Here is a 17639-nt window from a genome sequence, read left to right on the forward strand (position 1 = left end):
CACATTGAATGCAATGTGACTTCAAGAAGCAAAGTTACAAGCATTTGATTAGACGAAGGTACAGTTTTAAAAGTGACAAACTGTCCTATTCAAAACTCCACAGACTAGACATCTGGTTTGAGAGTGGTGAATGGCTAATTTATGCGTTTGGCTTTAATTTAAAACAAAAGGAACAAAAGAAAACTGAAACAAAAGAACTGACAAATAAAATGAAAGTTATGAAAATGTACAGAGAAGTAAAAACTGAAATAAAAACTGCTTTAAATAACGCTTCATTGAAGAAACTGTGTTGTCTCTTTGTTACGCTTGTTGGAATCTTTTTGCGCCTTGTATAGGCCAGTTTGTCACTTTTAAAACTGGACCTTCGTCTATTCAATTGCTTGTAACTTTACTTCTTGAGGTCACACTGGATTCAACATGGTGTCATAATGTGCAGGATTAGGTAGTGCATCTATTAAAAAAATTAATTTACCCCAATATTGTTCAGTTTTGAAATTGTGACTATTTTTCCAACTGTAAGGATACTTTATTGGCGCAGTATATTTGGCCATTTTTTAGAAATAAGGGCCAAAAACATGCCTTTTTAGGGTGTTTTTCATATGTTGTGACAATCAAGCCTAAAGACTTGTACCTTGACTAATTTCAGTTTATGCATTCTAATTTTTTGAAAAGACATGTTTCATTCTTATAACCATTCATTTAATTAAAGTAACACAAAAAAGTGAAAATTAGAGCAAAATTTCAGCATATATTCAAGATTTTGAATGCTTAGACTTGTTCCAAGTCTTTGATTTTTGTAACTCGATTGTCAAAAAACATGCCGAAAAAATGCATGTTTTGGCTCTTTTTTCAAGAAATTGGTAAAATAGTGAACTTTTTCTTTTATCTCCAGTTAGGACTAAATGAATAATTCGGATTGAGCTATGTTTCATATGTCAGAACTTTGATAATATTTTTTAATCCCAAAAAATTAGTGCTGTATTTTTCTGGAATAGGGAGTACTAGTACTCGCCTCTCACCACTGCGGCACGGGGTTGCTTCCCCGTAATGCCGAAAGCGAGCATGGTTACCGATTCATGACTGTCCTTGCAGGTATTCTGGTATTCCACCTGCAGTTTACTGGCAATCTCAATGGGTTGCAGTGGGCATGCAGGTGCTTTCTAAGCTGTTGGGCAATTTTATTTTGCAGAAAATTAAGGTGAAACCTCTGACTGGTCACCACTTGTTATGAAAATATATTCTCAAGATCAAGTGATTAATATATCACTGTGGTGAATGTCGAGACAACAAACCAATTTAAGGGCAAAATTGACAAGTTTTGGAACAAGAATGGATATGGGGAACTAAAAGGCTTGAACCTATAATTTTAACCCATCAAATCTAAGTGTATAAATTTCTTAAAAATAAAATATAAAAAAAAAAAAATATTCTGAGAAGTAGTGATGGAAATATCAGAGTTAAATATTTCCGATTCCATACATACAACATGGTACCCACATTATGATCTGTGCATATCGGTATAATCAGGGGTGTGCCTGGAAATATTTGGCCCTAGCTGAATGAGCTCAAAATAGGTTGATTTTACAGAAAATCTGGGGAGCTGAAGCCCTTAAGTCACCCCTGGGCATACCACTGATATAGTTATCTATTACTCAGTTTGAACAACCGAAAGTTATGATTGCATTAGGACTCTGCCTGTGAAACATTGGGCTATTCCACTTAAAATCCATACACCCCCTACATGACCTTAATCTACCACAAAGGTATTTTACAGTATGTCCAGCACCTCCTGGGAGATACTGAAGGGATGCTGCAGCCAAACAAAATTGTTTCGCTTGCCCAAGATCGCAATAGTTGGAGAAAGCTTGTAGTGCTCCGCAGCCGACTGATGATGATAGGGATTTTGAATTTCAAATGGAGTTGCCTGAATGGGTGACTCCATTTTAAATCTACACCCCCTGTGTGTGAAATTAAGATCATGTCTTGCATGGGGGTGTATGGATGACAACTGGAATAGCCCATTGCTTGTTTGCATGCTACGAAGCCTGAAAATAAGATGCTGCATATTGCAAATTTGAACACATATGAGCTACCAATAGGCTTGATGGTCTCCAGCACCCTCTAACACGTCCAGTACTCAAGAACTATGCAATCAACATTGCCTCCAATGTGTTTTTCCCGGCTGTCAATCATGACATATGCGACCGGGTTGTGTTCCAATTATTGCACGGCAAAAGCATGATGGCAGCTTACATCGTGGGCAGAGTGCAGTTGAATGTAATAGATGTGTTACGTGAAACATCTATTGTTTGCAGTACAACCTCCCTCATCGTAAATTATTGATGTTCTGCATTACTTTCCTGATGGCCTTTTCCCAACCCAATTCAAGATATCACCATTACATGTAGTTTTGACTTACTTGACTTAAAGCCGTCCTCCTGAGGTAGGTCTCGGAGATGGCTTCCCAACTAGTTTGAGTCTCCACAGCTGTCTGTTGGTGGCCAGATGTCCTGCCGCTGCAATTGATGGTATTCCTGTCTCTGAACAGAAGTGCTTGATATCCTCGAGCCACTTTTTTCCCGGTCTTCCTCTGGGTCTGTTGCCTTCTATGTGACCTTCAAGCAGGATTTTTGGATATCGGGTGTTGTTCATTCTTTTCACATGACCAAAATATTTGAGTTTTTTGGTCATGATAGTTGTAGTCAGTTCTTTGTAGTAATGTAGTCGCTCCCTGATGCTAGTATTTCGGCTTCTGTCTCTACGTGTGCCTCCTAATATTTTCCTCAAGCACGCCATTTCAAATACTTGCAGTCTCTGTTCATCTGATTTCTTGAGTGTCCAGGTTTCGGCACTATATGTGATGATGGATAGGACCAATACTCGGTATAATTCAAGTTTGGTTGAATATTTGATGTCTCTCGACTTCCAAATGGGGTTCAGCTTCTGCATGGATCCCATAGCAAGACCAATCCCACGTTTGATATCGCTTTTCATTGCTGGGGTTTCTGATATTACCCCTCCCAAGTATATGAAACCCTCCACCTGCTTGAGGGGTTCCCCGCCAATCAGAATATCAAGTTTCACTTTTTCTCTGTTGATGACCTGGACTTCAGTTTTGCTGATATTAATAGTAAGTCCAAACTTCTTGCTGAGAGTATCAACTCTTGTAACCAGAAACTGTAGGTCTTCTTTTGTTTCAGCCAGGAGGACAATATCGCTCTGAGCGGAGGTTGTTGATGTACTGCCCTTGCACTTTTGCACCTATCTGTTAGTCTTGGATAGCCAACCTTAACACTAGTTCCAGCAGAATGTTGAAAAGTTGTGGAGACAGTATGCATCCTTGACGAACTCCTGTCCTAGTGGTAAACCAAGGTGTAAGCTCTCCATTGACTCTTACAGTGCTTTGAGATGTTCCATAGAGTGCTCTTAGAAGATTGACGGTCTTTGACGGGTAGCCCAGGTGTCGCATGGCTTGCCACAGACCCTCTTGCCATACAGTGTCGAAGGCCTTCTGGTAGTCTATATAGCAGCAGTACAATGGTTTCCGTTTTTAGTTGTACTTTTCAGCCAGTTGTCTTAGGGTGAAGAGTTGGTCTATGGTGCTCCTTCCCGGTCGGAAGCCTGCTTGGGATTCAGCAAGTATTTCCTCTGTTCGGGTTTGCATTCTTTTATGGAGTATGCTACAGAATACTTTTCCTGCAAGGCTAAGGAGGCTGATCCCTCTGTAATTGGAGCAGTCTAACTTGTCCTTTTTCTTATAAATTGGAACAATAACAGCTCTTCCCCAGTCTTCTGGAATTTCACCCGTGTCCCATATTCTGTTGCACAGTTTGTGTATAATCCTGACACCTGGTTCTCCTGTAGCTTTCAGTTCCTCTGCTGAGATCCCATCAAAACCAGGGGATTTGCCTGTTTTGAGATGACTGATGGCTGCTCGAACTTCGTCTATCAGGATGTTTGCTTCCTCCCTTCTTCAGGAATGGTTGGAATTGTTTGGAGGATGGAGGTGTCATCAGGACTGTCTTTGTTGAATAATTCTTCAAAACTTTCTTTCCATCTATCCTTGACTTCCTTATCTTCAGTTAGCACTTTGCCATTTTTGTCTTTGACACTTGACATTGATGTTGAGCGAGTCCCTGTGATTGTTTTTATGGTGGCATAAATCTGCTTGGGTTTCTTTGCTTCATGCGCATCATCCACATCTTTGCACAGTTCACGCAGCCAGTTGTCTTTACACTCTTTCGACTTCCGTTTTATTTCCCTATTTAGAAAGTTGTACTTGGGTTTCAGAGTAGGGTCCTCCAAGCGCTGCAGTTTCACTTTACTTCTCTGTCTGCTTAACTCTAGGACCTCAGTACTTATCCATGGCTTCTGTTGTTGTGGTTTTTCTTTCCAAGAAGTTTATCAGAAGTTTCATTGATTGTATTTCTGATGTCATTCCATAGGTCTTCAATCCCGACATCAGTATCTGGGATGTTTAATAGGGGTTTGAATCTACCACCTATTGTCACTTCATATGACTCTCTAATCTCTTCCGATTTGAGTTTTGTAACCTCGTAGCGAGGAAGTCTGTTTGCCTTTGGTTTCACTTTCAGCTTGAGTTTTAGATCAGCAAGGACCATCTGATGGTCTGATCCAATATCGGCGCTAGGGTAGCTCCGTGAGTTTGATATGCTGCTATTCCATTTTTGTTGAATAAGAATGAAGTCAATTTTGTTCCTTGTTGTACCATCTGGGGATTCCCAGGTCCACTCACGGCTAAACTTTGATTGTTTGAATTTGGTGTTTGATATGCAGAGGTTGTTGGTGGCGCAAAAGTTTAGGAGTTTTTCTCCTCTTTGATTTCTTTCACCACAGCCACATTTTCCAAGTATACCATTCCATGGTTCCCAATCCTTGCCTACTTTGGAATTGAAGTCTCCCATCACTATCAACATGTCTTGGGATGGGGCTTCATTTATAGTTCGTTGTAGATCTTCATAGAACTCATCCATTTCTTCTTCAGTGTTGCTGGTATTTGGAGCATAGACCTGGATAATTGTTGCTGCTCCTACTTGGGTGCACAGCCTTGCTGAGATTATTCTCTGAGATATTGGATTATATCCTAAAAGTGACTTCTGTGCATTTTTGTTTAGCACTATAGCCACTCCTTTTCTGTGAAAATCTTCATTGCTTGAGCAAAGAAATTGGAGTCCATCTTGTTTGAATTCTCCTTGTATTGTGAAATGGGTTTGCGATACCCATCACTTCCCAGTCATAATTATCAAGTTCACTTATAAGCAATTCTAGATTGCCAGTTTGATGCAGTGTGCGCACATTCCATGTGCCAATCCCAATTGATTGCTTTGCGTTTAAAAAGCCCTCTTTCCGTCAGGGTTATCAGCAGCAGCCCGTCGAATTGGGGATCGGTATGGTGTTCCCCTGATGAAGGAAGATCATCATCCTTCCAATACGCTTTGAGGTTGATGCGTCATCATGCTCTTGGCTTTCCAGGCCCTGAGGAAATCGTGACTGGTTAATATCAGGGCTTTAACCCTGGTGCTGTAAATTCGACTCATCATGTTGTTGGGTTTAGTGGTCTTTTTATACCAAAGCGGGCGAAGGACCTTGACTTCTCTCCCTGCAGGTCACTACCAGCTGGAAATCAGTAGATTGATGTAGACTCCTCTTTGTTGCTCAATTATACTAGACACTGAGACTCAATATGCCCAGCCACCCTGGTCTGTCCGTCCCCATTGAATTAAATCAAAGGGTTAACAACCCCTGCCACTTGAAGGTAGACCAGGACGCTTTTGTTATTGATCAAAAATAAGTATATTTATTGAAATACTTTAGTATTGAAAACAGCACCAGAAACATTCTACTGCACTTACGATAGTCTTGTTCTCTGCTGACGACATGGTTTTACCAACTGCTCAGTGGACTTTCAACTCTCATATACTCCCTGATGGTATTATTTATGTTTGTCTTATTCCATCCACAGCTTGGCTTTGTGAGTTATGACTGGGAACGCTATGAAGACTCCTCAGATGACGACCCACTAATTGCTAACAAAAAGAAAAATGAAGGAGCTGATAAACGTAAGTATCGTACCTCACAAAAGTTTTTTAAGACCTTGTCTTCTGATTGGTTGAAAGTGAGAGAATGCCGTAAAAATTTTTGTGGAACAATAATGTTCACTTTTCACACTCAATGCAACTACCATAAAAATAGCAATGCACAAATATTTTCTTTTATGAATAGGTCTATGTAAGAAATTCAAATTAATAAAAAAACAAGCAAAATGGTTCAAAATCAGTGATGATGCTGCTAAAATGACCTCTTTTACAGTATTAAACTATTGTTTTGAAAATGAGGATGTCAACGGCTTTGTCATCAATAGAGTTTTACAAAATCAAGTTTGCTATCGCTCAGGTGAATACTTATATGAAGTCAAGAGTGTTGTACTACTCCAATTCTGTCTTGAATGATTGTCAGAGTGAGCACTTTGGCCTTGAAATTCTCCCTCCAGCAAGGTTTAAAAAGTTTAATTTAAGGATAAAGGTGAACAGTATCCTATGAAGGCAGTTCTATAATATAGACACGGCAGAATAAATGGCACACATGCCATTTGAGGATACTTTATGTTACTTAAAGAATATGAACAAAACTGTTGCGAGTCAAATTCAGCAGTAGGGTCAGGTTTTTCTTTCAAAATATTGATAAGTATATCTTATGTTTTGGATATCGTAATCATTATATGACTGTATAGTCTTTTTTGGAGCAAAATGTTGATGAGGTGTAGTACCGTATGTGATATTCATCATCTGCATAGCCAATGCTATGAATTATTCATTGCACAATTCTTTTTCCTAACTTTCCAACAGCCAAACGCAAACCACCCAAAATCAAGAGAAGTAAATCAGGTGCTGTACACTGCATCACACCAGAAATGGACACAGGGTCAGAATCGGATTACAGTGATTACACCAACTCCACACGGTCATCTGAAGCTGAGTTTGGCACATTTGCAGATGAATCCAATCCTGTAGCAGACACGACATGAGATGGTGCTTGGAATTCTTGCATCTTTCTCTTCATATCAGTCATCAAACCATGGGTCTATTTCCTACACTTTACGAAGCTTCGTAAGTCTCGAAATTGTTCGTAACGAGTTGTAAGTTCCATTTCACTGAACTTACTTATGAACAGTACCCTTTGTAAGTAATAGGAATTTACTACAGGGACCCTTCGTGAAATTGCGTCTGGTATTGGGTATTCGTAATTTACAACTGGTTACTTGAGTTATTAAGTGTTAAAAGTTTAGTGAAATGGACCCATGTGTCATTAGCTAATGGTCAGAGTGGAGAGGTTTGCATGCCTCTTTTGTGGCAATTCTCTCAGATTTATGAGTGAAAATAAACTGGCAACACCATTTCTACTTTGGTGCACACCTGTGACTATACAATTGTGTTCAATTCAACCACCAGACCTGATAAAATACATAAATGGTGTCTGAATTTCTCTTAATATATTTGACATCAGATATGATTCTTCAATCACTTAATGTAACTACATTTAGTGATTTACTGTCAATACGACAAGGTATCTAGCGTTCCATAAATTACAATCTTTTGTGGAGCAAGAATCATTTTGAAAGTTTTAATCTCAAACGTGCAATGATGCCTTAATTACCTTTGACTCATAATCTGTACATCTCATAGATCCAGTAACTGTAACCTGAATACTGGTGCATTGGTATTTGTTGTGCAGACAAGAAACATCACAATAAGTGGACTCTTCACCTTTTTTTCCAATGGACATTTTATTCGCTGTCGTAGTGCACGTTAGTAACCATTGGTTACTGCTCCAAGCCTGGGCTCATACACCTGTTCCGAATTTTGATATGCCATAGGCTTTGTGATGTGATCATTTCGATCAGTGGTTCGTAACAAAGAAAGCGTGATCCAGTTGGCCTAGCAACGATCATATTGTAACGTGCACTACGACAGCGAATTGAGAAATTTCATTGTACAAGGAATACATTAAAGGATTACATAGCCCCCGCATGAAAAGTATTTAATTATCTTTGTAATCACTCAAAAAGCATTTTGTGTGCATTTTACATCCGAACTAGGTGCTATTAAATTTTTATGAGCCTTTTTATTTTACATGTAAAGTCTATGGGGGTGACGATTAGAAATGGACGGCAATATTGAAAAACCCTCATTTTGGGCCATTTTAGGCACTAAAATGGCCATAAAAAAAAGAATAGCACTTAGTTTGGATGTAAAATTCACACACAATGCTACCTGAGTGAGTACAAACATAATTAAATACATTTCATTCGGGGCTATAGCAAAAACAAAACTGTCCTATGCCTTAATGGTTATGGAACAAAGGTGTCTTTGTTGGACTTAAATCCTACAACACAAATTCACCAAGTATTGCACTTGCACAGTTGGTCTTATATCATCTGCCAAAACCTGCATGAGAATACATCACTTAGTGCCAAATGTGGTCAAAATGGCACTCTCAAAATTGCTTGAATTTTCATGATTTGGATTTTTCATATTGATTTACAACATCTCCAAGTCAAAATCAAGAAACCCAAAGAATTTTCACGTTTGGATTTCCTACAATGTACAGTGCATCACTGTGTTCCGATACAGGACTGCAGGTGTCGATATAAAAATAAAGAACCTGAAGTCATGCTGATTGGACTAATAGACACTATACTCTGATTAGCTCGTAATTGGCAAGACTCATAACATCATGGATTGATATAACATGGTGTACACACATCTGGGCGCAGCACCTATGCGAACTGTGCTTTGCGTATTGCACGACTGATGCACTTTTGTTAATTTATGTAGGTGTAAGTTGTGATTTTATTGACTCGTGCAGTAGCAAAAACCAAATAGTTCTCGCCTACATGTATTACAAGCTGATCATAGTTTAAATGAGTCACATTATTTGTAATGTATAGATAGAAGCATTTTAAGTTGCAACTCAAATTCTTCAGCTCAGTGACCCCTGTGTAACTTTAACTGTAAGCATATCATGTGACATGTATATGATCATGCGCAGTGATTAATTTTACATGGATTTAATTTCTAACACAGCCCAACTGGAATCAATAATGTTTTGTTTCATACTTTAATTTCACAATTCAGTTAAATAAACATTAAATGCATACTAAATTGAAATTGAAATGCAGATTGTTTTACATGGCTTATACATTCTAACTTGTAAATACAAAGCATGTACTATATGAAGTATATATTGACAAAACGAAGGGATGAATTTTTGTGGTACCAAAAAGTCTGGTACATTTATTTTGTAATGTAAATATTTTGTCAATGCCATTTTCTTTTATTTGGAAATGCTTTTTGTAACTCACTTTGAAATTGCCAAAGAAATTTGGTGCTATTTAACGAGATCATTCCACATGTTTTTGATTTTACTTTGATTAGGCAAAAAAAAAGTTGTTTGTTTGTCCTCCATCGCCCCCGCTCTTCAGATTAAGGCCTGACCAATATTTTTTTTAAAAATTAAAATAAGTAAAATTCAAATTTTTTTTCAGATTTGGAGTATCTCTGGACCTAGCTAGAGCTAAATACTAAGATCTTTCATGGTTGAAAATTAAAAAAGCCCCACAAAAACATTTTGTGTCTTCAATATGCAAAGTTATAACTTGTGTTCATGTCATAGTCTATTATTTTTAGTGACTTCAAAATACATTGGATTTGAAATCATTAAAAGACTATGACATGAACATAAATTATAACTTTAACTGCATAATTAAAGAATAAAATGTTGGGTTTTTTAAATCACCATGAATGATTGTAGCATTTAGCTCTAGCTAGGAATGCGCCAAATCCGAAAGAAAAAAAACCCCGCACAATGTGCAGTGCACATCCTCTTTCAAAGCTGTGGAGGACAAACAAACAGTTATTTTTTGGGGGCCTTAGGTTGATATGTTTATGCAGCTGTAACATGTATACAATGAAATGATTTGCTGAAATTAATTTCATCCTTTTAATTAGAGAGTAGTTTTCAGTAGAATATAGTGGTAATGGGAGTTTTGAGCTAACAGACTACGGATACTGTATTCAATTCCAAATATGCTATAGCTAGTTTGATAACATAGGCCAGCTGCACAGGTGCCTGGGGTTACTCAAGTTTGGTTTGGGTAGGGGTGCACACCGACATCGCCCGGTTAATAATTACATTATACAGCCAGACACACTGAAATGATTACCTGGGATCGATACATGTGAATGTGCTATGCACGATTGATATTCAGACGATAAATCTTTGGATACCGGGGTAGAAAATGATGAATATCTCCCGTAAATGATTTCGTATAAAGAAACCAGATTTGGCTCCTTGCACTTGAACATATATGTTCAACGGATATTATCGTTGTTAGCTAGCGTCTTGAGAAAGAACCTTGCGTCTTGACTCAAAAACTGACAGAAATATTCTGATTTTCTGATGTGAGTGCTCACTCACATGGCGTATACACACAAGAGGTCACACACAGCGTAGTGTGAGCACTCACTCACATGGCGTATACAAGCTCACTTTACACACAGAGAAGTCAATTACCGAGCTATTGTCAGTAGCCTTAGTCGGGATGTCCCTCGGCTCATTATGCGTCTCAAAGGTCGGAACAAAATGGCCATGCGTGGCTGTGGATTCAACCTACCATGGCGATTTCTGCCATGAAGATATTGGGGCGATGACACTGTGGGGTGTGCCACTAAGAATGTTAAAGTGAATCCATCCACATACCAATTTTTCAAGAAATTTGGACCAATTACTATACCAAATTGATATACCAATTGATATACCAAAATGTTTTGGCTAAATTTAATGCAAATTGTCAACATTTTTAGAAAACTTTGAAACTTGTGTCTACAGTTAGGTACAATTTTTTAAAGGACCTAACCCTATCCTAAAATTGGCCTCGAAAATGGACTCATTGATATACCAAATGGCTGAAAATGAGACCCATGTTGCGGCACATCCCTATGTGGCCATCTGTTCTGAGTACTCCCGGGGACAGGAGAGCAGAGCTGAATTAATACATATCATATTATGTGCTTGCTTCTATTCACACAAACTAGGCTGCCAATGTGTGCATGTGAAGAGTGTATGTACTTAGGTATTCTAAAAAGAAGCAATACAATATATTTTGTTAACATTTTGTAGCAGTATTAATGTACATAAATATTTTAACAGACTGAAAGTGCTTTTAAGTGTTTGCAGTACACTTTGAAAATATGCCACTGCATGTCAGCATTTTTATGCACAACTTCCCTTAGACCAACAGCTGATTTGGACTAATTGTGTCCACCACATTTTCAGGGTTGGGTCTACAAAATGTAGTTTTTGACACAGTTTTCACCATGGAGCTATCATATCCGTGGAGGCGCAATAGTTTACGTAATGCATTGTTCCTTTGATTTGATTTACCGACAAGCTATTCATCAAGAGGTACCTTTTGTTCAGGACAAAAGGGTTCTGCCATTAAATAGGTAACTAACCTGACAGCGATTTAACGCTTTACCATGCAGGCTACTGTCAATAAGTGATCAAAAGAATGCCATGTGAAAGCGCCCACTTGAGTGATGAGAGGTACCTTTTGTTCTCATACAGCACACGTGTGTGACTAAGTTTTCGCCAACACACAAAAGCACAATTTACCGTTGATGTACAATTATTTACCACCCACCCTAGTTTAGGCGCTTCATTTAAATAAATTCAATTGAGTTGCTGATCAATTACCCATAATTATAACATTGTGGTGTGGATGCCAGGTATATAGGTCTATCTGTGTTACTTTCTATAATTAATTATTTTGCAGTGTATGGTTATAGGCTTATTGAATAAAGTCAAATGGGTTTCTTTTCTGGGTGAAAAGAGGAGATGCGGATGGGTGATCGAGATTGGAGGGGAGGGAAGGAAAACAAAAAGACAGGAAGAGGGGAGAAGGAGAGCGAGGGAGTGATAGAACCCTAAAGTGTAGGCATAAAAAAGAATGAGTGCAGAGAAAGGAATGATTAAAGAAAATAATAATTATTATTATAGAAACTAAACATATAACAGCACTAGGCAGCCATTCGATGATGCCAAAGCCTTTATGAGTTACACAATTAAAACCCCATTCAGATGTATTTCACACCTGCCAAACACAAGTCACCCAATTTTTAAAACGTTTAGAACGTTGAATGTACACTCTAATGAATATTGATTGGCAACATTTTCAGCGCTCAAATCGGATACAATAGAACAACAAACCCTGCAGTGCATTGTTTTTCTCTATGATTTTAAAACTTGGTTGATTTTGTTCTGAATTGCAAATAAATGCTAATCGGCATAACCAGCATGGACATTACAGAACGAAACCCTTCTCCATGGTGGTACAAAGGAATTTCACCGGGGGTTCTTTCTGAATGAAGGTAGCTGTAGCAATTGCCTGAATCAACACCTGAATTTACTTAAACATGATCTTGTAGAATAGGATTTTATGCTCAAATTTGGACAATATTTTGTAATCATTCTCAAGGCAACAATCTGCATTTGCCTTATGCCTTAAATCATTTGTGACCTAATATGGAATAAATTGGGCTATTTCATTTAAAATCCACACTACCCCTGTGGAATATTTTGATAATATCTTCCACAGGGGGAGTATGAATTTCAAATGAGAATGAACACTTTAGGCAGCTCCATTTGAATTTCATATATGTGACACGATCTGGTCCATGGGGGCCAAAGGAGGCATTTTTGAAAATTGAGTTTCTATAATTGTTACTTATACTTACAATAGGCTATCATTTACTGAAAACACCAAAGGCCTAGCATACTTGGTTCTAAAGTTATGAAGTTTTTTGATGTCTATTTTCTTATGTATTTTATTGTTTTTTACGCCATATTTTTACCTTTATCTCAGTTTCAAATTTGCCGCCTTTGGCCCCCATGGACCAGATCATGTCACATATACCCTCTGTGAAAGATTCAACTTCCACAGATTGAGGGTAAGTTTCAAACAGAGTTGGTTAATGTGCTAATTCCATTTGAATTCATACTCCTCCTGTAGATATTTCCAACAGGGGTAAGTGTAGATATTAAATGGAACATTTTAGTGGACTATACACTAATCCGACAAGCCAAGTGATGGGTCAGAATTCATACCGCCATTACTGGGGGCCATCCACACCAAACTGGTGTTGTAACTGCCCAAAACTGGGTGGAAAAGCGCTGCTTCAGAATCAATCTTAAACTGTATTGCATTGCATTGTAAACTTTCAGCATCCTTTTGTCACACAGGTGATGGAACACAGCTTAAAATTCCCGCAAAGCCTGCATCATTTCACATTTCAGGTGGGATGGCCCACTTCAATGGATGCCATTGAGGTGTAGGAATGCATGGAATCAGATTTGTCTATAGGTAAGGTTTCATGTTACTGCATTCTCAGGTTTGATTAGTGTTCAGTACTAGGTCTATATTGTATTTTTTTCAAGCAAGGTAAAATAATATTTTTTTTTAAATTAATTTCTTGAAACGAAAAGTAAGTGTTAGAACAGGACAAGCATTTTAAACAAATGTTTTTGTTATTTGTTCAGTTGAGCAATTTGATCACATAAAATGAAAACATGTGCCATTAATTTTTTAACCAAGAAACGTTGAGTTCCTTCTCATGTTCATTTAAGGGTGGTCTTAACCCTGGAATTATGTAAACTTTTGGGCTTCATAACTGCTAAATTATTAGTCTAAAGAATATAAAAGTATACATTTTTAGACTGGAAATGACTGGCTGAATTCATCTGTGAGGTCCAATTTGTGCCAAAATGCTCATTTTTGGAGAAAATCCCAAAAAACAGGTTTTTTGGCCCAAATTTTATTAATTTTTAAAAACTTGATAAAAATATCTAGGGACATATGAAGGGAACTTCACCAAAAATATTTGAAATTTGGGCGAAAATCAGGCTTTTATGATTTTTTGCTTTTTTTGACCATTTTTGGTGCAAATTTCTCAAAGTTGGTCAAAATTCAAAAAAAAAAAAAACGGTCCCTAGATATTTTTATCTAGTTTTTAAAAATTAATAAAAAATTTTGGCCAAACAATTTTTTTGTTACGTTGCACGAAAAAATTTGGGCCAAAAAAACCCGTTTTTGGGATTTTCTCCAAAATGAGCATTTTGGCCCAAATTGGACCTCACAGATGAATTCATCAAGTCATTTCCATTCTAAAAATGTATACTTTTATATTCTTTAGACTAATAATTTAGCAGTTATGAGACCCGAAAGTTTTCATAATTCCAGGGTTCAGACCAACCTTAAGAAAGGAGAAAAGTGTAAAAAAAGCTAACAAATCATGCAAGTACTGATATCCAGTTACATCTCTTGCATGAGCCTGCCTCCTCAGATGGGGTGTTGGGTACCATTGGGGGGGCAAAGCTGCACTTTAACCATAGGTAGTTAACATCATGGGCTACATAAAAACGCCTGATAGCAATTGATCCGGAGTAGCTTTTGGCGGGAAAAGGTCATCAAACTTTACACAGGGTCAAATTTCAAACTTGCTCAAATTGTGTTAAAAACCATTTCATTGTATTCCTCTAGTCACAAGGATTCTGAAAATGCAGTTTGACATATCTGGGGCGTACCATTCTTGAGTTCCTGAAAAGGTCAAAGGTCACATTTTTGTCTCTATGGGGGTCAAAAACATCAAAGTGCTCCGATTTTGACAAAAGAGGTGTCAAATTGTTCGTTTTGATAAAACAATTCAAATAAGGATAGGATTGCACCATCTAGGATGTTTTGTTACCTAGGTAACGGAACAAAATAGGTCCAAGTACCTTGACCTATTTTGCTGTGTTACGTAGGTAAATTTTTCATTGCGCAGGGCTGCCAGGCGGTGCAAATTTAATGCCAACATTGAATGAGTGCGGAATTAAGAATAGGTGTTTTTAGTACATAGGGCTCCACAATCGCTCTCCATACACAAATGAACAAATATAATGGAGGAGTCCATATACCATGCAAATGAGCCTTGTGCCTCTCTAAGATATCTCTGTTCTGTGGTCAACGTCCATAACCGCTGGGCCACCCTGCTCTCTGCATGGCCCGAAATCTAAATCTTTTAAACAGAACACTCATTGAGTAAACAATTTATTGGGACACCCTGTTTTAAGATATAATTGTTGACGTTTTATCTTGATAGAATCATGAGCTTGTAATTAGAACTGACTTAACTTTATGTAGTGTATAGGTAGTATACAATAGAACTGTAGTACATGTATCTTTGTTCATTGGGACAAAAAACCAATTTATCGTCCCATATTTAACCTAATTAGCACCCTCTTCAAATAAGCACCCCTAGTGACAACTGCCTTACTGATAGAATAGACCTTTTCAAACCGAGTCATTCCGATAAAACTCCATTTACACCAAAAAAAATGTTAGGCCAACCCAGGCGCTAATTAGGTGAAATACTGTATAAGTAGTGTTGTTACTAAAAGCAAATCATGTGTTCTGGTTGATTTAAAAATTTCAATAATTATCAAATTTTTGAACTACTTCTATTAAATTTGAAGAGAAACTGTCACCATTATTTATTGTATTCACCACTTTGTCCACAGTTGCTCACAGTATGGCATTACCAGGTTCTGAGATGTGAGAAGGGTATGGAAATGCCTTAAGGTTAGCAACTATTTTAAAATGTTGCGATTTGGTTGTTCACAGTATCTTGCGAATGGTAGTGAGCTCTGTTAAAAATTGTATTGATCATTTCATAGCGAGTGTGTAGAAGATTTCAAATATCACAGATATACTTTTGTAGGTCCTGTGGTTCTTGAGTTATGTTGTAAAGAGGGCTGAAACAACACTTTTGTAAAACTTACATAACTCGTTAACAGCAATAACTTAAGTTTGTTTTCAAAGTACATGATTTGTAGAATGAACTTTTGCAAAACATTAAAGTGTTATTTTTCAATAATATATTGATTTAGATAAGGCTAATGGAACTCGATTGTTAGTTTCCTATTGACCTCCCGCATCACCTTTTCAATTTGACCAAAACTTTCATTAATTTTTATAAAAAAGTCAATTATTTGAAAATTGAGATGGAACTAAATCAAAATTGAAACTCTCAAAATGTCTGACATACCCTGCTGATCATAATCAACAGTTTTTCTTAGTTGTAGGGGTAGAGGATGTGGTAAATAATGGAAATTTACGGATTACCTCATGTTTCTGGTGATTACAAAAATTGCAAATTTCTTTTCATATTTTAATTTTTTAAATAAAATCTTTTCTCAATCTGTTGCAAAATGTCTGTAATGATGATCTAAGCATTAATACCTGTTTTGAAATGGTCTTTCATCAACAATATATACTTTGGTACTGGTGGGGTACCTAAATTTGGAGAAAGCTGTTCATAAAATCATTGATTTTGTTGACATAATGGATAATGAAAAGAGACCGAATAATGAATAATGAAATAGCGACCTCATCCTTTTTTCAAACATCCAATCGGAAACTAATAATCGAGTTCCATTGGCCTAATAAAAATCAATTTTTTTACTGCCTAGTGTACCCTTAAAACAAACCTTCTTTATAATATGTTCCACATTCGTTAAGAATAAAGTATAATAAAGGGCTCACTGACACTACACTTTGCAGTTAGGAAGAGATCATATTATAATACATAATTCAGTTATCTATTTTGGACAATGTCGAGATCCAAAACCTTTCTCAATGCTCCAATGCACTATGGTATCTATCATAGCAATAAATTAAATACTAGTAATCCATTGTGCCTTGTAAGACAACTTAAATTTGCATTATTGTCTTCATGTCATGTTTCAAATTGTCGTAAGACATTATTTTAGGGAATTCACAAAAGCTTGCATATGCGCCAGTCATGCATTACGCTAAGCACAGTTAACATGTGCTGCACTCAACTGCATGTACACCATTCTATATCAAGCCACAATGTTAGGAGTTGTGCCTAATAGAGGCCTTGCATGTGACGTAACATCCCGTAAATATGGCGGACTACTCAAATGCATGACAGTTCGTCTCACACACATAACCCTGCACTACGATCAAATAGGCTGATGACAACATTTGATTGAATGGACTGCACTCCGCCATAACTACGGTGAAGGACACCGGCTCAAATCCTTTGTTTGGAACCAATCGATAATTTCATGCAGGGCCTCTATTGTTGTGCCTAATTATGGGCTGAACAAAGTGTATGATAAGTCAGTGCTGTCCACCGATAGATTGTTGATTGCATAATTTGTACTACATCATTTGTAATGTCAAATTTGTGTGGACTGGGGAAACGGACCCAAATCCATCCAAAGAGTTGGAACAATTGTTACTTTTGTATACCGGCATAGGTATAGTTTTAAAAACTTTTAAAAAATGGAAAGTTGTGAAGATGTTGGTCCCATTTTGGATCCTATTGTGTTTGTAATGTCATAACTTCATTTCAATTGACTGTTGTATCTTCACTTTGCTATAGATGATCAAAAGGGTTATAATGCTGGTTGCAAACCAATTTGAGTTTTGCTAGAGTAAACCAGATGTACACAAAGAATGTGTATTTATATTTTGACATTGTTTGTAAATGTTT

The 17639-nt window shown here is 37.3% G+C and overlaps 1 protein-coding gene across 1 annotated transcript in view; it reads left to right on the forward strand.

Annotated features, from left to right (window-relative positions):
- LOC140172465 (uncharacterized) overlaps positions 1–7724 on the forward strand; it is an 89648-nt gene extending 81924 nt beyond the window's left edge. The window contains exons 45-46 of the mRNA XM_072195611.1: positions 5984–6080; positions 6867–7724. Of these exons, the coding sequence (XP_072051712.1) occupies positions 5984–6080; positions 6867–7045 (276 nt within the window). The 3' untranslated portion in view covers positions 7046–7724. The remainder of the gene's footprint in view (positions 1–5983; positions 6081–6866) is intronic.
- The last annotated feature ends 9915 nt before the right edge of the window (positions 7725–17639 follow it).

This window comes from Amphiura filiformis, chromosome 16 (assembly GCF_039555335.1).
Source record: "Amphiura filiformis chromosome 16, Afil_fr2py, whole genome shotgun sequence".
Lineage (NCBI taxonomy): Eukaryota > Metazoa > Echinodermata > Ophiuroidea > Amphilepidida > Amphiuridae > Amphiura > Amphiura filiformis.